Source organism: Carassius auratus, unplaced genomic scaffold, assembly GCF_003368295.1.
Source record: "Carassius auratus strain Wakin unplaced genomic scaffold, ASM336829v1 scaf_tig00031339, whole genome shotgun sequence".
Taxonomy (NCBI): domain Eukaryota; kingdom Metazoa; phylum Chordata; class Actinopteri; order Cypriniformes; family Cyprinidae; genus Carassius; species Carassius auratus.
Genome location: NW_020525915.1, coordinates 44,227 through 65,000, shown reverse-complemented (window position 1 = coordinate 65,000; position 20,774 = coordinate 44,227). Strand labels below are relative to the sequence as shown.

The 20,774-nt window shown below is 35.6% G+C and overlaps 2 protein-coding genes across 4 annotated transcripts in view; one reads left to right on the top strand and one right to left on the bottom strand.

Annotated features, from left to right (window-relative positions):
• The window catches only part of LOC113080434 (B-cell linker protein-like), a 21,735-nt gene extending 10,398 nt beyond the window's left edge, over window positions 1-11,337 (top strand). Inside the window, exons 3-23 of one of the 3 annotated variants that reach the window (XM_026252610.1) lie at window positions 643-699; window positions 1,283-1,329; window positions 1,562-1,602; window positions 2,569-2,698; window positions 4,202-4,305; window positions 4,378-4,450; window positions 4,528-4,584; window positions 4,665-4,690; window positions 5,051-5,073; window positions 5,359-5,418; window positions 5,670-5,697; window positions 6,031-6,076; window positions 6,158-6,221; window positions 6,311-6,338; window positions 6,424-6,454; window positions 7,525-7,609; window positions 7,709-7,743; window positions 7,878-7,927; window positions 8,136-8,219; window positions 9,884-10,039; window positions 11,033-11,337. In XM_026252610.1, the coding sequence (XP_026108395.1) occupies window positions 643-699; window positions 1,283-1,329; window positions 1,562-1,602; window positions 2,569-2,698; window positions 4,202-4,305; window positions 4,378-4,450; window positions 4,528-4,584; window positions 4,665-4,690; window positions 5,051-5,073; window positions 5,359-5,418; window positions 5,670-5,697; window positions 6,031-6,076; window positions 6,158-6,221; window positions 6,311-6,338; window positions 6,424-6,454; window positions 7,525-7,609; window positions 7,709-7,743; window positions 7,878-7,927; window positions 8,136-8,219; window positions 9,884-10,039; window positions 11,033-11,149 (1,342 nt within the window). In that variant the 3' untranslated portion in view covers window positions 11,150-11,337. Of the gene's footprint in view, window positions 1-642; window positions 700-1,282; window positions 1,330-1,561; window positions 1,603-2,568; window positions 2,699-4,201; window positions 4,306-4,377; window positions 4,451-4,527; window positions 4,585-4,664; window positions 4,691-5,050; window positions 5,074-5,358; window positions 5,419-5,669; window positions 5,698-6,030; window positions 6,077-6,157; window positions 6,222-6,310; window positions 6,339-6,423; window positions 6,455-7,524; window positions 7,610-7,708; window positions 7,744-7,877; window positions 7,928-8,135; window positions 8,402-9,883; window positions 10,040-11,032 lie in introns of those variants that run through there. The other 2 variants (XM_026252609.1, XM_026252608.1) reach the window with 2 other exon arrangements.
• Window positions 11,338-12,735: 1,398 nt separating this feature from the next.
• LOC113080437 (zinc finger protein 518A-like) lies at window positions 12,736-20,686 on the bottom strand. Its single transcript, XM_026252612.1, has 3 exons — window positions 20,478-20,686; window positions 16,480-18,375; window positions 12,736-14,062 (listed from the first exon to the last, which is right to left on the bottom strand). The coding sequence occupies exons 2-3, from the start codon at window positions 18,356-18,358 to the stop codon at window positions 13,332-13,334; spliced, it is 2,610 nt and encodes an 869-aa protein (XP_026108397.1). The 5' UTR covers window positions 18,359-18,375; window positions 20,478-20,686; the 3' UTR covers window positions 12,736-13,331.
• Between the last annotated feature and the right edge of the window lie 88 nt (window positions 20,687-20,774).

Here is a 20,774-nt window from a genome sequence, read left to right as displayed (position 1 = left end):
ATGCTTACAGTTTAGGCTTTTTTTCTAAAACCCTCAAAATGAAACCTCAGTGCATTTTTGTTGCATGCCATTTGTGCTCCAGACACTAATTATTCCTCGAATCATGCAGTTTGTTGATGAAATGTGCTTTTACTTTACTTAAGAAACCTGAGCTCTGCCCTGCATATCAATTTGCATAAAAGGCTTAACATGACCTAATTTAATAATGCAGAGTATAGAAATATCAATGGTAACTTTCATATGTAGTTTCGTTCCCCCCCTCCCCACACAAAAATAGCATATATAGATATAGATATATGTACTGTTTGTGTGTGTGTGTGTGTGTGTGTGTGTGTGTGTTCATTGCATTTATCAAAATAAGCAGTCGAATATCAAACGTTCAAAATGCATCATTTTATTTACTATCTACACAAATTTTAAAATGCAAATATCAGGATTAAGCATCAAATAATTTCATGCATGTGAAAAATGTCTGAAATTTGGACAAATGGTTGTCAAAAGCAGAAATGCAACAAAATACACATATTTAGTGTTTTATAGAAAGTGTGATGTGCTCAATGTGCAAAACAGACAAAATCAGTAAAAAAAAAAAAATGTTAATGTTGATGTTATTTATTTATGTTGTCTTTCCATTTATTCAAGGTTTCAAAATGAACAAACAGCTAATATTCTCAAAACTGGGAGAAATACGCTGGACCGGTATGATCAAAGTTTCTCTGTGTTTCTGTGTTGATTGATGCTTCAGATCCTTAAAACTAAGCATGTGCGTCTTTTTCCAATTTTCTGGACAAAAAAAAAACCTTATTTGTGATTTTTTTTTTCACTTTTTTTTTTTTTTTATTATTATTTACCTTATTGATTCAATTAAAATTGTAATTAAATTAAAAAATATCTATTTAATTTATGATTGTTTAAAATAATTGAATATATTTATTGAATTATTCATTTTAATTAAATTTTGTTTATTTATTTATATATTTATTTAAATTAGCAAATTATCTAATTGTTTAAAATCTTTATGAAAGCTCTTATCAGGAGCAAGTGCTTCTGCTTTGAAATAGCGTCTACGAGAGCTTTGTGAATGTCTTTGGAAAGACTTACTATAATCTGGCCTTTAGCTTTAACAACCATCTCTTGTTCTGTGTTGTAGATGACATGCAATTATGTGCTTAAACACTGCTGACAAATGAAACTCAGCACGCTATCATTAATCCACAATGTGCTGAAATCAACAGCAGTGGAGAACCTCCTGTATTTAGGGTTGCTTTTGATTTGGTTTCAGAATCAAGAAGAAAAGACCTCCGAAAGTCCCAGTGCGAGACTATCAAGGCAAGTTCACGTCTCTGAACTAGAAAGTCTGCATTTATTTTGACTTGATCTGATCCATACAAAAATGGCTTTAGCTGATGTAACTTGGGGGATTTTCAGTTCATTTATAAACCATCGAATCACAATTATATCATTCTAAGTGTTGTGATAAATGTTGTGTTCTCACAAATCACATGTCATTGTGAGTATTTTCAGCTTCTGGCCTCATGATCATGTTGTGTCACTTTTTTAGGCGAAGCTCCGGATTCTGAGAAATACTCTGATTCAGATTTTGTAAGTGCATTAGTGTACTTCTACGGAGAACTTATGCAAATGTTACACTCAGTAAATAAAATATAAGTAATAGTGTAATGCATCCAATAACTGTATACATGCAAATTAATATTCTGCCTCAAACTATCACATCGAATGCATTTCACTAATTTATGTTTCACAATATTTTATAAAAACAACATTTGGAGTAGAAACCATTTCCACTCAACTATGTAAACATTTACGCAAATATGTAAAAATGAAAAAGTAAAACATAAAAACTAATTCAAATTAATCACCTATACACAAACACAGATACATAAGTATATATTTTGAAAATATTTGCACGTATTTGCATCTCTATATTTATATTCATAGTATTTATGTTATATATAAATACATTTAATATATAAACATAAAAAAATTCTGAAATATATACATGCATGTGTGTGTTATCATAATGATAAATATACACAGTACACATATATATATAATATGTAAACAAAAACTTTTATTTTGTAATCGCGATTAATCATTTGAAAGCACTAATAGTAATAGTAATAAAAACGAACTAGTTGCAAAGGAAGCATCTAATTTTTAATTAGATTCATTTAATGTACTACAATAACTTAAAGTGAAAATAAAAGTTAATTTGTAAAAAATCAATAAAAAAATAATAATTAAAAATAATTTTAAAAAGCTAATAAAAAACTGGCGAATCTAAATTAAAATGTAAATATAAAAAGTAAAAATTTAAAATCAAAATATTAATGAATACTTTTCTAAATTCAATCAAATCTTAAGTTATACATTTATTTGAAACGAGTAACGTCTGCTGACACGTCAGAGATATTAGAGATAACTAAGCTTTAAGTGAAGCATTTTTTAAATGAATGAGCAAAATAATGTTAATCTTATACAGGTTTAACTGATGTAAAAGCATGAAAGGAGATCTACTGATCACATATACTTCTTTAACTGTAACAGGACAGCGATACGTACGAGGACCCTCAGGACGATCATGATGACAGCTACGAGCTTCCGCCGAGGCTTGAAGGACACATGAGGGCCTTTAAGGTCAGCTCGTCCATCAGCAGCCCCAGAGCTGAGTATGTGGGTGAGGGTTTTCAGATTTATTATGCTCAGAAGTCGCATGTTATTGTTAAAACTCATGCATTTACTCATGCATATTGTTTCTCAGGGGGACATAAGATAATTTCAACATTTACAGGAGCTAGTCAGTGATCTCACCGAGGTCTGATTCTAGAAAGTCAGTGTTTTTTACACCCCACCCCATCTGGATGTAAAAGTCATTATTAAATCCTTTTTGACCACTGCCATGCACCGTACGCTGATTGTTGTGCTTCACGGTATAATGCACACTTATTTTAAAAATGGACAGTAAATATTTAAATATTACTGCTGGAAAATGTTTACAAGAATAATATCACCTCACCATTCCACTCGAGTGGGAGCTGAAAGTAAATAAAAACATTTCCACACTTATTTAATAATTTTTATTAATAAAAAAATGGGGGAAATTGACAAGATATGGTTTTTAAAATGCTTTTCTGTCTTGCATGTTATCTGTACAAAAGATTGATGTCTTTTTAAAAATGTAGAAATGAGCAGAAATAAGGCAAAATAAGGCAAAAAGGTAAACATCTGACCCATCTATGTGTTATTTGTAAAGCTCCCACTTACTGTGGTGGAACGTTGATGCAATATTATATATGCAAATATTTTCCTGTATTTTAGTAAAAAAAAGTGTCCATATTTAAAATGTGGATGGTAGTGGGTAAAAATTCAGGGATGTGAAAATCTAACAAAATTAGCACAAAAAAAAGGAAAACAAAAAATGTAAAAATACAAATAGAAAATGTAAAAAAAAAAAAGATAATTACTGATAAACTCTGAATTTTGAAAAATTGTGAATTCTGTATAGACATACTATAAAGAAAAAAATATGAAATATTCTAAAAATAAAAATTGAAAAATTGAAAAATAAAGATGAAAATGGAAAAATATTAAATATATATATATATATATATATATTTTTTTTTTTTAAGTAAATAAATTCTACAAAATTTGGATAAAAAGATTTACCAAATGACTCAGAGATGTGGATTCATATGCGACTGAACATGAACTTGGTGTTTGACCAAATCTGGCTGTGAATCTTTATGCAAACAAAGTGAGAAAAACACCTTATTGTGAACGAGGAGCACTTTATTCTGAACAAAACAAAATGTCTAAATGTAAAAACTTGACTTCCCTTTTCACCAGATTTTCGTAATCCTGGTTGAACAATAAGTTTTGTCCAACATTTTTCTCTCTCAAACTCGTCATACAAAGAAAAACGTCTTGCGATCACTGACTCATCATTTCATCATCCATGTCTTTCCAAACCTCTAAAAAAAGGTTTTTGAGAGGCTTTGAATGAAAAATTATGTTTCTGGAGCATAAATGGTCACAATATGGACTATGTCACTTCTTCAAGACAGAATTAAAAATGTGAACGAAATGAAGTGGAATAAGTGACGTCAGCCTAAAAGATTCAGTTCTACCAAAGGAAAGTTCTGTTAAGCAGCATGTAAACCAGACTTCCTGTGCCTTGCAGACAGCTGTCGTGGTCAACCGGCAAAACCAAACCATCCTTTCCATGTGCAACAGAGGCCCAAACCCCCACGAGCGACCCACCGCAGCCTGCCAGAGGAAGATGTTGTAAGAACGGCTTGACTCAGTTTCATTTAGCACACAATAACTCCTGATACTAAAGCTCTCTCCTCTGTTCAGGGCGATTACATCGAGCCAGAAGAACCAACAGCTGATGATAATTACATTGACCCCAATAAGAAAGCACTAACCAGTAAGAAGACAGAGGAATTATTAATATGTGCGTAAAGCATCAATCAAGCTCTAACGGTGTGTAATGTCTGTTTATAGAGCCGCAGATCAACAGAGCAGTCAAACCGTGGACTCCTGCTCGTGTGCACGCTCCGGGTGAGAGTTATCAGATTATTTCTAGAAATGCACTGTTTCATGCTGAAAGCTCATAGAATTCTCCTTTTTATTATTTTTAGATTTCTGTGAGTTTCCTGAGATGAAGGTGAGCTGAAATCAGAAGAGTTTCGTCCAGGTCACTGATATTCAGATCAAAAATAAAAAATAATAAAATGCATGCATCTCATTAGATTCGACTAATACAGTAATGGAATGCATGATGTAACACAATTATTATTATTATTATTGAAGTTAAAATCAGCATAAATTAGAGGTAGTACATACAACATCATGCATAATATCATATATATTTTTTTATATTTAAAAAATTATATATGTGTGTGTGTGTGTGTGTGTGACCTGGACAGTTAGTACAACAAATAAAATCATGCATTACATATAATATTCATTTATGAACTTTTATTTGACAAATGCTCTGACAAACTGCTTTTCTATTTAATTATAGGAGAATTCTCACTCTAAGACGAGGTAAAACATCTTCAAAATTAACCCTCCTTTTTATTATTTTTATTACACACATTAAACTTTTACATAACTATGTTGAACTCAGTTTTTTTTAGCGGTGACTACAGCACTAATAATATTCAATATGGATAAAAGCATGGCACTTTGACTTCAGATTTAAGGCAGCAATTAAGCAGTGCATTGATTAACAACAGTATTAATGATTCAGGCCTGCACTTCCTCATGTCTTTTGTTACTGAGACACACTTCACATGCTTCTGTGTTAACAACATGTTTTATTCTGATCAGCAGGAGTAACAGGACTCTACAGCCCAACACACATATGGCGCCACCTAAAGCCAGTCCACGGTATTACACAACCATTATTCCCAATTACAAACTATTTATCATTATAGCCATATCAAGATATTACCTGTAGTTTCAATCAAAATACATTAGATGCATATATACATCATTCTTCAGTCTAATTATTTTGGTGCTCTGATAATGCTAAACGTTTATATGACAATGACATTATCAAATCACTACAAAATATTCACGAGAAATTAGTTTTAAAGGAAAACTGATAAATAAATAAATAAAAATATGTGTTCATACAGAATGAACATCAGAAGGCCATCAACTCCAGTGAGTATGGATCATATCGTAATACTTTATACATATGCATGACATTATAAGATAACGTGTAACATGTGCATGTGTTCCTGTGGCTCAGTGGTAGAACATTGTGTTAGTTCCGCAAAAGGTTGTGGGTTTAATTCCCAGTGAACTAACATACTGATAAAAAAAAAAAATGCATAGCCTGAATGCACTGTTAGTTGCTTTGGATAAAAGCATCTGCTAAATGTAAAATCGTAATGATTAGCATGTAAATCAGCAACCTGTATGTATCTAATATGACAGTGTAAATGCATGTTTTAAATGGAGAACCTGATGATGGTGTATGTGTGTTTTGAGCAGGAACCACAGTCAGAGGACGAGTATGAGCTGTGTGACGCAGACGACAGTGAGTATCAGTCACAAACCAGACCCCAACAAATGAATGCATGAAAAACCATGTATGTAACATGTGTCTGATTGTCATTAGATGTTAATGAGGAGAGCACAGAGGCCTGGAGACAATCAATGCCCACACCACAACCTAGAGACCTGTAAGTGACTCCCTTAAACACTGAACGAGAATAAATCAATCTGCCATAATATCAGATTCATTAACAGTTCATCACTGCTGATCTTTCAGGAAGAAACCTAATCCTGCTTTGACACCGGTATGGACTCGTTTATCTTATCTAATCTCTACTATTTAATGGTCAATCTAAACATGTGGTGACAAATACTTGTCCATTTTTGCAGAAACCCAACATTGCTCACAGAGACAGTGAAGGTAACTATCAAAATCACTACAAAAAAAATTGAAAAAGCATTGGCTATGTTCAAAACAGACTATGGTTTACAATATTGTATATGGTGCATACTGCACTATTTTAAATAGTTAGATGCAAAACAGAAAGCATTATGCTGCAATAAATGTTTCAAGCAGTATTCAACGCTGTGGTCATGTGAGATGCCCATTAATGATCTCCTAAAAAAAATCTAAATTAAACAAAGTCTTTAAATTTTATAGTTAAACTGATGTAGTTTTCCACAAAATATGCAATGTGCAATTTGGCAGTGCATTAAGAAAATCAGCATAATACACTACTGGTCAAACTAATGTTGTATTCCATAAATTAAGCTCTGTTTAATCATGCACAATTTGCTTTATGGATGCATACAGAAAAATAGCATACTGCATGTTTCTGATGCAGAACCACACAAAGCTGATATGCAATTTGGCAGATCTATGTAAGCATAAAGAAAACTATTGTACTGCACAAAGAAAGTTCCATTTCATAATCCACAATTTGGCAGATCCATACATGCATACAGAAAATAAGCATACTGTACATTTCCTATGCAGTTTCCAGCAAAGTAAGTTCTGATTAATAATGCACAAAAATGCAGAATTTGTCAGGTCCATGCATGCACAGAGATAATTAGCATGCTGCACGATTCTGATGCAGTATTCTAGCACAAGCTGGCAGATCCATGCATGAACCCATTTCGTTTCTGATGCGGTTTTCCACAAATTAAGTCGTTTTATAATTCACAATTTGGCAGATTCACGAATGCATACAGAAAAGCAGCATATAGTGCACAAATAAAATCTACGCTGCATTTGGTTAAACTGATGCAGTATTGCATAAATTAAGTTCAGTTTTGACATGCAAATAAGCTGTTGCAGATCAATCCAAGCATACAGAAAAGTAGTATTAGTAAGGTAGTAGGCTAATCTGAATATAGCCAGTGACTTGTAGATGTGAGTTTTCAAAGAGCAATTTTAACTTTGATTGTGTATTGTTATAGAGTAGAGATTAAAGTCGCTTATTAACAATTGCATGATCTCTCTTACAGCCACATCTATTAAAACAACACCAGCAACTATATCACGAAGCCCACCGGACACCATGCCGAGCTCAACAGGGTTCCACCGAGTAAAGTAAAAAAAAAAAAAAAAAGTGTAATGTTCTCCTGTAAGCATAAACTATTCTAATTTCATGGACAAATTGACTAACAACAGTCTCATTTTCTGTTATAGATACATGCCTCAGCCTCAACAGCTTCCCGCCCAAAGTAAAATTCAAGCTTTCAGTTTGCAATAGACATTTATATGACCATAAAGCTGATATAAATATATAAACTCTCTTAATCAGCCTCCGTGAAGTTTCTTTTTCTAGCTCTTGATTAATATTGTTTTATGTCGACAGGCAGAGGGACGTTGCCTTCAGACGGCAGATCAGCCAGAGATGCTGAAGAGGTGATTGCACTACTGACTTCCCTTTCAATGCATTCACTTCTTTGTGTTTTCATTTTTTTCCATTTTGTAGGGTTTGGCTCTGACAGAAAATGAAAAATGCTCCCTGATGTTTGTGCATCTCAGTTCGAAGCATAAATACTATAATCAAGAACATCCCAGCATGCACTTACATCGTTTGTCAGTCTAACTGTCCTGTTCTCTCACACAGGAAGCTGGTGTGTATAAAAAGGTTTGGTATGCCAGCAAATGTGACCGCAGGACAGCAGAGGACGCTCTCATACGCTCAGCTGAGGCACGTCAGACCTGCACAAATAACACAAAACTAGACTGAGTTGACACTGCAGTATAAATACCAGCAAGAGCAAGGGGCATACCTTGGTTTATTTCAGCTAGCTACCAAGGCAACATTTCTTGTTTTCAACATGATGTTGCCTATTAAAATAACAAACAAACAACAACAACAAAACTATAGCTACTGACATACTGTATATAGCCCATTTGTGTGTAAAAATATAACTGTACATGTAAGTGGACAAAAGGAAATCTTTTTTTGAATGCAGTTGAATGCCTTTTTAAAAGATTCTGCATTTACTTGCATTCATTAGGCTATATTCAAACCCATGACTTTCATCATTCAAGCGATTCACTAGCAAAAGCCAGATCAAAATATCCATTCATTTTCTAATTTCGACGTTGCTTGCTTGTAGTGATGGGTGAAATTGAGCTTTTTAAAACTCTTAATCTGTTAAACCATTGCATCACAAAATTACTCACTGTTTTGAAACGCTCCAATCCCATTGCGTATTGTGAATCATTTATGAATTAATGATTTGGATCGGGACTTCGGAGCGGGTTTATGAATCAATTGATTCGGATCGGGACTTCGGAGCGGGTTTATGAGTCAATTGATTTTTGATCGGGAGTTCGGAGCGGGTTTATGAGTCAATTTATTTGGATTGGGACTTCGGGGCGGGTTTATGAGTCAGATGATTCGGATCGAGACTTCGGAGCGGGTTTATGAATAATTTGATTCACATCGGGACTTCACGTGTCTCGAATCATTCATCCAGATCGGGACTTCGGAGCGGGTCTATGAATCATTTGATTCAGATCGGGACTTCACGTGTCGCGAATCATTTGATTCACATCGGGACTTCACGTGTCTCGAATCATTTCATCCAGATCGGGACTTCGGAGCGGTCTTGTGTCGAGATTCGGAGCAGGTTTATGAGACAGATGATAGGATCGGGAGTTCGAAGCGGGTTTATGAGTCATTTGATTCAGATCGGGACTTCGGAGCGGGTTTAAGAATCAATTGATTCGAAACGGGACTTCGGAGCGGGGTCATGAGTCAGATGATCGGATCGGGAGTTCGGAGCAGGTTGATTCAGTTCGGGACTTCGTAGCGGGGTTATGAATCAATTGATTCGGATCGGGAGTTCACGTGTCTCAAATCATTTGATTCAGATCGGGACTTCGGAGCGGGTTTATGAATCAATTAATTCAGATCGGGACTTTGGAGGGGGTTTGTGGATCAGTTGACTTCACGTGTCTCGAATCATTCGAATCATTTATGAGTCAAATGATTCGGATCGAGAATTCAATTTAAATTAAATTTCAATTTACTTATAAATTACAAACCATTAAAGCAGCTGCGGCACAGTTATAAAACAAAAGAAAGATATAAAGAAAGAATTCATAATTATACATAAATACAAAGCCCTTGAAAATGAACCATGATTTTAATAAGCTACAGTAATAACCACAGTTTTTCTACAAATACGATGGTTAAACCGTGGTTAGCAAAACCACAGTTTTACTATAGTAACCATTTTTTAAAAAGTAATGCAAGCTGCTTATAATAAAAGCACCTGCTAAATGCATAAATGTAATAATATCAGTCTATCTCTATTTGGGATGTATGCTTATGTGCCTCTTTGTCTGATTTGATTTCAGGACGGCTCTTTTCTTCTCAGGAAGAGCTCTGGTGTGGACACACAGCAGCCGTACACACTGGTGGTGTTTTATAACAGCCGAGTTTACAACATCCCTGTCCGCTACATCGCTTCCACCAAACAGTATGCTTTGGGGAAAGAAAAACAAGGAGAGGAGGTAAAACCACATGGATTCACATTTAAAAATGAAAATGTTGTCATTATTTGCTCATCCTAATGTCAATCTAATCTCAATAATAGTTTAATAATGCACTCATACCACTCAGGTGACGTGACTTTAGTATCAAAATACATTTTGATGCCTATTAAAGCTTATTTACGCCACAGAATAAATATTTTTATATTGTAATTCTGATATTTTTCTTAGAATTCTGACTTTTACAATATGATGATTGTTTTTACAATATGCAAGCTTACATTATTAAATAATAATAATAATATTTGAGTCCATTCACTGGATTATAAAGCATAGAATTCAGTTAAAAATCCCCAATAATACTATCTTATGAAAGAAAAAAAATTATCTGTAGATGTTTTTATTTTTCATATTTATATATAAAAAAATGTATGCAACAATTTAAATATTAATGGTATAAAACAGTTAAACAAACAACAGCTTAATATAAAGTGAAATACATTTTTAGAAACAATATTGTCTGTTTTTTGTAGTATTTTTTATTTTATTTTTGTCAACAAAGATAGTTCAGAACAAATATTTGTGACTCAGACCAACATTGCAGTGTTTTCTTTCTGGATGAATCTGTTTTTGAACAAATCATTTGAGTCAACGAATAAAAATTTTAATAAAAACATTAGATTGCTTTGTTTCTGAATTAAACCGTTTTGAATGAATCGCGTGAACGAATGAATCAATGAATCAGTCATTAACACAGGCACTTGCCGCCACCTGCTGGTGGTTTTAGTGTCACATTTATTTTTCCATGACAGGTCGAAACCAGACAAGGTACTTATCAAAATATTGTTTAAAGGGTATTTTTGTGTGAACTGTTCCTTTAATTATCATTATCTAAAAAAAAGAGAAAGACATCCCATAGAAAAAAAAACAAGCTTCCATAAGCGTCACTGCATGAGATGAAAAAAGGTCTAAACTATGCTCTCTCGGTGTATCTCTCTCTCTCTCTCTCTCAAGCGCTTCAGCAGCGTCTCAGACATCATTGAGAACCACCAGAAGAATCCTCTAGTGCTGGTCGACTCTCAATGCAACACCAAAGACTCCACCAAACTCAGACACGCAGTCAAGCCATGAGACATTCATGACACACATCACTGCATTGAGAGGGGGTAGTTTCACATCTTACCTTGAGAGATGATGGAAACAGAGCTACACGTGCACAGCTGGGACTTGCTGCTACTTTTATAACTTATTTTGCTGGCTGACAGGTTGCTTTTGGAAGAAGCAGTAGCAAAACGTCATGAAAAACTGAGAGAACAGCAATGTTGTACAAGATACGCAAATATGGTACAGCTGTACAGTTTATATATGTCTTTTAATCTTTGTATTTAAACATTGCTTTGCATTGCATTGTGTTGAGTAAAATAAATAAAAAAGTCTTCTTTATTTAGTTTGAAGTGGTTGTTTTGTGTAATGTGCATGTTATATAAAATTATAACAATCAGCATTGTACAATCCTAAGGAGTATATTATCATGTGGTTATTGTGCATAGGCCTATAAAAATAAAAAATGCTTCAAGAGACCTCATGCAACAAACTACGCTCACGTGCACCAAGGGCAAAAGCTGCTTTAAATGCAAAGGATGCTCACGACAAACCTTGATTTCATTTAGTTTGTAGAATTGAGAAAAATAGACAGCATACTCATTTTACATCACAAGTGCCTAAAAATTTTAACAGTACTGTAGCTTTGCAGGAAGGTTTCTAAACATTTTCCCCGTTTTTATTGCCTTTTGAAATCATTCAAAGATTTATTATATGCACTTTTTTATTATTTGACTTTTTTTAGTCTTTACAGTTATTCTCTGTAAGAGAATAAAGGATCGGGAAAAAACAATGTGTCTTAAATCAAAAATATGTTTCGATTGGTCAATCCTGTGTATAAGATTGAATGACCCTTTTTTCCCCATATATAGGCTACTGTTGATTCTGTTTCTCCATTTGTTCAATGATGTGCTTGTAATATCATCAGTTTTTAGGTTGCAATACCTGGCAACCTTATGTGGGCAACCCAAAAAATGATATTTATCATAAGTGAACATTCAATTACATAAATGTTTGTTTTAATCTTCCAGATCATCCATTTTGTGACTTCATTTGAAAATGTCATTATTATTTTTTTCCCAGTACACAAGTGTAGTAAAAAAGAAAACTGATGTATATGCAAAACAAAGATGCTGTTGATATGCAAACCTCAATGCTATATGTACCTCAACCTCTGACAAAACATAAAAACAAAACAAATGATTATATTTCTTTATTTATTGATAGCTCTAGAGGGTTTTTTGTTGTAGAGGCACTTCTATAATAACAGTGTTTAAACTTCTACACAAACATAAGAGACACGTTTACTTTGGTTTTCAAGTGAAGTGGATCACAGACCATCTTCAAACCTTTACAGAAATGCACCTCACTATTAAGTGCCTGATTCACAGTGCAATCAAAGTTTGACCTGCCGAAAAATTAACTCAAGAAATGATTATTCTGACCAGATTACACTGATCCTAAAAAACCTTTGGCTTCATAAATGAGAATAAATATATTTTTGGGGAAAACTAGATCAGTTGCAACATTCTTTATCCATGAATAATACATTAACAATTTAATAAATGTAAGGTAATTCATTTAAACTCTTGATTAAACTCACCATTGTAACTTATCAGCCGACTGCATGCTGAAAAATAAATACAGACAAGTCACATAAATACAAAACATAACTTCAGTGAATCCTCCGTGAACATATGCTCTCGCATACAGCTGTAGTTTGAAGCTAATGCTAAATAAACCGGAAGCTAAACCAGATCCACAGCCTCCTACAAAGAGAATCAACAAGTCCTGTAAACATTCAGTCTCTAAGTCTTCTGAAAGATGATTGGGAAATCAACAAAGAGAGCAGTAAAACTATAAAATAATGCAAAGCTACATAAAGTATCAGTGAAGTGAAGGTCAACACACTTCTTCTATTAGTAGCAAACAGAGTGGAATATGACAGTATTACCTGAGGTCTCTGCAATAATCTCACGAAACCTGATCTATCACAGTATCGTGTGAGAAGGCTTTGGTCCGACCATATCAAAACATACTGATTTTTAGTCTATTAGATAATGCACTGCACTTTTTTTCACAGTGTGGAACAAAATAAATAATGCTCGTGTCATTATAAATATTCAAATCGCCTGAGAACGGGTTTATTACTATAAATCTGCATGGTAACCCTGAGTCTTCACAGCACTAATGCAAGAAACCGAACGCATTTCTATCTGTTGAAGAGCTGGTTCCAGCCTCTGGTTGCTTCCATTAGATGTCTCTGTCCGTGTCCCACCCAAGCTTCCTGGTTTGTGAAAAGCCGGCCGCAGAACCAGCATCTAAACGTCGGCTGCGGCACGAAGCTCTCCGACACTGTCGGTACTACGGTGTACTTTCTACCACACACTCTTTTGAGCCTCAGTTTCAAGCTGACCCGTTCTTTAACCGTCCCGTTTGGCCATTCTCTCCTGCGGTGGTGGCAAGTGGCGACGAGATTATCGCGAAAGGCATCGCAGTTACACTCGGAAAGAGCTCGAAGAGTTTTACGAGAAAGTACGACGCGCTGCACGCCGTCTTTGTGCTTGTGGACTACTTTCATGATGTTGGTGACCTCGGGGATATCCGTGTGGGGATGGTTGAGGACTATGACGGGCTGGTCGTCGCGTGGGGTTTTAACAGACTGCGAGGAGCTGAAGGGAATCAGTCGAAGGGTCACCGGAGAGTCTCGAGCCAACGGCTCCCAGAAGAGGACGGAGCCGCTGACGTTTTCCGAGGCCCGAGGCGATCGCTTCTGGGATTTGGTGATGGGAGTGTCCACCGAGGACGTTTCTCCCGTGCGCTTTCTGTTCAGTGATGCGAGAGCGCCGCTCGACTCGCTGGATCGGGACGTGGAAGAGTTTGCATCATGAGGCAGGAGAGAGAAGATGTAAGCACTGACCGGCTCAGATCGCTGGTTTGCATCTGAGGAAAAACATATGGAGCAGAAGAGTAACTTACATGTTAGTCTTAGGTGTCAGTTTTTCAAAATTGAGATTTATATATCATCTGAAAGCTGATTAAATAATATTTCCATTGATGTATGGTTTGTTGGGATCGGATAACATCTGGACGAAATACAACTATTTGAAAATCTGCAATCTGAGGTTGCAAAAAAAACTAAATATTGAGAAAATCATCTTTAAAGTTGTTTAAATTAATTCTTAGCAATGCTTATTACTAATCAAAATTAAGTTTTGATATATTTACAGTAGGAAATCTACAAAATATCTTAATGGAACATGATCTTTACTTAATATCCTAATGATTTTTGGCATAAAAGGAAAATCAATAATTTTGCTCCATACAATGTATTTTTGGCTATTGCTACAAATATCCCCAGACACTGAAGACCGCTTTTGTGCTCCAGGGTCACAAATAGGGTCACTTGTTATATATATATATGCATTATGTGCTTGGAAATATGTTTACTGTACCATTTCAGAGGAAATACAATATTTTGATACATGTTTAAACAATCCTTTAAACTATTTTAAATTCTTTTTTTTTGTAAAATATCAATATATATATACATATATATATATATATATATATTTTTTTTTTTTTTTTTGTAAGTCATTCCAGAGTAAATACATAAAGCTAAGGTTACCGAGTAGGGCTGGGACAATGCGTCGAGGTCATCGATGACGTCGACGCAAAATATGCGCATCGATTCGTCGACCTGTTTTTATTTCTCTAAAAAACGTTTGCAAAACGTTTACCTTATGTGCGCTGAATATACGCGATGGCCAGATCAACATTGTGTCCAATGTTATATAACCAATCCAGGGGTTTTTCTGCATTGACCTTATTTGATCGGTGAGTGATCTGTTGCGTCTGACAGGGCGCGTACGAGAGAGAGCCCCGGCTGCGCGCGCACTCACAGTCTTCAAACAACACGAGCGCTGTCTTGCTCTCTCTCTCTACTTTGTGCATATTAATCAAAATCATTAAATACAATAGAAAAAGGGCGAAACACCAAAGTTTCACGCGCGCTCGCGCACTCAACGTCTTCAAACTACACGAGCGCTGTCTTGCTCTCTCTCTCTCCCCCTCGTGCATATTAACCAAAATCATTACGCCTGTTTCACATATAATCCGTCTGCAGTGCGTATGCAGTCCGTGTGCGTTACGTATGATGTGCTGAAGTAGCACGGACTCATTGTGCTTTCACACAGGGCGCGTTTGCAGTCTGCTACTGATGGAGCATTCTGAGATTTTTTTTTCTTTCTCCATGACAGGCTGCTGGCTCCCACTGTTAATTTATTTATTTATTTTTTTTTTTGGAAAAGCACTCTCTGTATTAGCTTAAAGCCCTCAAGTTTACATTGGTTACTGTATTTTTTCAATTGCTCTAAACAAGTATTTTGGGTGACCTTTTTTATTGAATGCTAGACATCAAGTATTTTCATCTGAAAGAAGAACTTTTTTTCAGTAAGCTAGGCCCTATGTGTTCAGTAAGCTTGTTTCAGTAAGCTATGTGTTTTCAAGGCTTCAAGGTTTTATTGAATGCTATCTCTATACAAGTGCAAAGTAATGCATTCTTAGTCAGTCTTTTATTTTGTAATTTTAAGAGCAATAAACATATATTGCAATATTAAGGAATTCATGTTTTTTTCATTCAGATATGTAAATCAACATGTATAAATTGTTAGTAGTCAATTATTGGGGAGATAATCGAAAACGAATCGGTCTGGAAAAATTAATCGTTAGATTAATCGATGCATCGAAAAAATAATCGCTAGATTAATCGTTTAAAAAATAATCGTTTATCCCAGCCCTATTACCGAGCCATTTGGGAGTAAATAAAAATGCTTTAATAACGTTTTGAGAATAATCATTTATTAAGAATTATTTATTATTTATTTAAAATATTTTAAATACACTCTCATACACACTTCAAATATATAAATTATTACTACTTATTAATAATTACTATTTATTATTATGATAGATTGACTATATGTAGAACTATCTAACATTAAAGATAAACTAAATCCTATGAAAATCAGCTGCTAAAGACGGTTTCATAAGCAGATATTACACACATACAGGTTAATAACTAGGTTTGCACAGTCTGCTTGATCTCAAGTGTTCACAGACCAATATTTAGTGTGATTTACATATTTAACTATATCAACTTTAAATCTCGATGCATGCAAGCTTAGACATAGTGAACATTCATGAGTCTTCTGTCCACTGGAAAGCGTTTCAATGTTTTGTTCAATCAAGGTGCACATTTTTACAGTTGCATAAAATCTTCCATGACTATGGGAACCATGTCAAAAACAACAAAGCACATCAAGTACACTTAATCCCAGAGTGCTCTGCTTCATGCTTACCTCCAGCGCGTGTTGAATCTTTCAGAGGTTCATCAGAGCTGACGTGTGGCGATAACGTCCGATCCTCTCTCGTCTCATCCAGCAAATGGATGGCTGTTGTTAAAGGCAGCTCATGCACCATGTGAAGCAGTTCTGGAGCGCTGAGGCTTTCGCTCTCACAGTCGTGCTGACCCACCGGGACCAGAGAATCTCTGGGGTCCATGTTGTTTGTGCACTCATGGAATAACAGGTCCCCGGCTTCACTTTGACACAAAGACTCATTCAGATCCTTCAGGAGAGATCCAGAGGACGGACTCATGCAATCAAGCCCAGAGATGGAGCATGTGTTTGGCTGATGGTGAACGAAGTTTGAATCCAGTGCAAGATTGGGTTCATCATTAAACACAGTTGTAAGGAGTCGTGAACTACACGTTTCCTCCAAAGAACCTGTATCCGAAGTCAGATCGCTATTACAACCGGAATCTCTTTGGCATGCGGTAAAGTTTTCCTCGGATTCACTGAAGGCTTGGCAGTCATTCGCTCTTTTTGCATGGGGACTCTGTATATCAGAGTTATGGTTGAAGGCGTTGCATGCATTGGGAATAGTGTTGGGACTGTTGCATGCATCAGTTTGTTGGCTTTGTATCTTCTCAACCACTGAAGACAAACTCTCCTTCTGAGCTACACATCGTCCCTGCTTCTTTCTTTGGGTCGAAGACCTTCTAGATGTCACCTGAGTACAGTTTCCTGAGGCTTTAACGGTTGAAACATCATTGGATTCGTTTCGCTGATTGACAGGTTTCACAGCACCGTTCGAAACGTCTCGATTGTTTGAAGGAATGACTTTGAGAACTACATGCTTCTTGCCGTCCACCATCTTGAACCCGACCAGCTTTGTAGTGCAGTCTGGGGGAACGGATATATTGTTCTTCTCCATGAGTCCGCTTAGCTTATCTTTCCCAGTGTGTGGCGCGGTACACCGTTTCGCATTCGTTTGTGACGGATGGGGTGTTGTTGGCGCGCGAGAAACAAACTCTCGCTCGCTTTTGAAAGATGCAGGCCAGTTTTTACCACTACACACAGTCCTTTCGAGAAACTGCTGCGTTTCCTCCAAGGTCTTCTCTGGATCCAGCAAGACGCCGTGGTCGTCCAGTAGACCGGGTGTGGAGAACGGGAGCAATGGGGATGTCAACTGGGCTTCTGGTTTTGGAAGTAAGAACTTTAACTCTTGGGACATGTTATTGTCTTGCTTGACGTGTGCCCGCTTTCTCCACCAATTCCTGCGGCTCCACCTTTGACGGCATGCAGCAGCCATGTGCTTTAAGAGATTGTTTTTCTGTGCATTGCCATTGGTAATGCAACACGAGTGACACACAAACTGCTTGATCTCCTGGATGGAGAGTTTGCACTTCGGACAGTAGTATTGACCGTTTAGAGCATGGTGAGTTTGACAATGTTTGGTCAGTTGGGGAAGCGTTCGCTGGACGTCGTCATCACAAATCTCACAAACGAACAAACAATCCTCATGTTGCATTCGGTGCTGCTGAAGCGTAGTGAACACTGGCGAGGAGAAATTACACATGTTGCATGGAAACATCGGTGGGCTTCCTTCGCCTCCATGGGCGATCTTATAATGCCTTGTTAATTCGCCAGGTCTGAAAGAGACGCCATCATTGCATGAGGAGCAGGTGAATGTGTTTATCGCCTGAAGGCTTTGAGGTCGCTTCTTGGACTTCTCTTTTACGATCCATCCACGTGCCGTGACATTCCTCTCCTGTTTCACAGTGTTTCGTTCAGCAGGGAATGAAAAGGAGGTCTTCCTGAGACGGAGGCGTTTATGCCAAATACCCCTCTCTTCCTTCCCAACCTGAGCACCAGGGTTGGCTTTGACCCCATTCATTTCAGATGCACAGAGCCCTATACAAGACAATGGAAATTTGAGCTTTTAGATAGATCATGCTCAAAACTCAATAAAGACGTTTAGATAGATCATGCTCAGAACTCAATAAATCAATACAACCATTGCAACAGTTTCATTATATTAACCAGTGTATTAATTGAACACATAACTAGTGTCATTATATTTTCACCAATGTTTCTGGTTGCAATACTGAGCATTTTATAAGTCATAGGCGATGCGCTGTCAAAAATGATTTTCTAACTTTGTATTTTTATTGTTTTCCATTACAAATATCTAAAAACAAATTTATTAAGATGCATTTAAGAAAAAAAAAAGCTACTTAAAACAGTGTTTTCTGAAAAACTGATCAAATATACATGAATTTAGGATTAAAACAAGGGAAAATAATCTTTTTTTCTTAGCCCATTGAAAGAAATGTTTTCTTGTTTTAAGCATAAACTCACTTAATTTTAATAAATTTTTCAGAAAACAAGACTTGACATCTCAAGTAACTTTAAGAATATTTAGTGGTTTATACTGAAAACAAGACAAAAGCTTGTTTTCTAGAAAAAAACTAAATTAAGTTGATTTATGCTTAAAACAAGAATAAATATCAGTCAGTGTTTTGTTTTGCGATTGAATTAAGTTTATTACCCCATTAACAGATTATTTTTTCCGTGTTATGCATAAACTCTCTTAATTTTAATACTTTTTTTAGAATAAAATACTTCATATCCTTAATGTCATTTTGCCTCTCAAGTAAATGTAACTTGACTTATTATAAAATTTAATATATCATAAAATATTAATGCATTTATACTAAAAACAAGACAAAAATACTGAGTAAGTTTATTTTTCTGACCCGATTGATAGATTTATTTCTTTGTTTAGGCATAAAATCACTAAATTATGATACTGTTTTTAGAAAACAAAGTTTTATAATATCATTATAGAAGTCATTTTGCCTTTTAAGTATATATATCTTGATTTAAGAATATTTAGATATTTATACTGAAAACAATAATTTTTGCAGTGCATACATTAAACATGCATTTTCTGCGAACTGTGCTTTTGTTTATTACATTTTTTTCTTGTAATTTTAATTATTGTAATGCATGCTGCGTAAACTATTTAATGTGCATTTAATTGAATTAATAACTAGTGTTAATGATCAAAATCTTACCATATGACAAAAAATATTTAAAAAACTGTCACATATAAAGTATGAACATTAATATTTTTTGTTCAAAAACATAACTTGTCTTCTTTGAAAAGTCATTTATAACGTTGCCTTAGTTACCCAAAACCAGACTACAACATCTTTATTACAAGTCAATATATTTGAATGAACCTAAATTGAATTGTGCATTCAATGCTTTGTAGGTTTATGATTACTTTTAATTATTATTCCTTAACTGCTATATGCAACATGTGAGTCCCAAATAAATTACTACGAGTTCAGTACTAATGTTTTCTAAACATGTACCATGGTAATACAATGGAATTCTTACAAATACACTGGAACCTTCTTCTAAATTCCGTTGTAATATGATAGTGTTTTATTCCCATGATACACATCAAAGCACCACGGGATTACCATCACTGTACCATGGTACTGTATTGTTTAGTAAGCATAGTTTTAGTCTTCCTCACATCTTTGTCTTAATATACACATGCATACTGATCCACACATCTCAAAAGACATAAATTATATAATCAAATATAATAAACTAGCATGTTCTAAGCATGCACCGTGTGTTTAAAGAGTTAAATAAAGTACAATCAGTTTGCACCTGTGGTTCAGCTGCCTATGTCACAATGCAATGAACGTGTTATAAAGTTTTAAAATCGTTTTAGAGCAAACTTAATGCAGTGCGAGGTAAAATGCAATGTTAATAGTCTGCGATGGAGTTCACTTTAGCAACTATTCAGACTTGTCTATTTAAAGTTGACGAACAAACATGTTTCAAACTGCTATATCGTGCATGCCATTATGCGCGTGCGACATTGCATTTCCACTAACAAAACTCTCATTCTGCGTCAAAGTCAAAGTTTAAGCAGTGCATATGTGAAAACGCGTATAACTGCATGTAAAAGTGTCGAAGGTGAACAGACTTACAGCGCTTTTCCGCCTCCTGTCCAACCAGAATCAGTCAACAGCGCGCGGCAGCCATGACAGTTCAATCCGGGGACGAAAGCAGCTCAAGCCCATGACTAGAATGGATTACCTGCATGCCACATCATACTTATGTCCAACTGCATTGTCTATATTGCATGCATTCTTCGATCTATTGATGCCTAGTTGTATGCTTTCTCTTTATGAAAGAAGCTCATTCATGCCACAGTCTTGATGTGCACAGAAAAGTAGAGCCCAGTGGAGACACATGTTCTTCCTCTTTCAACACACATCATTCAG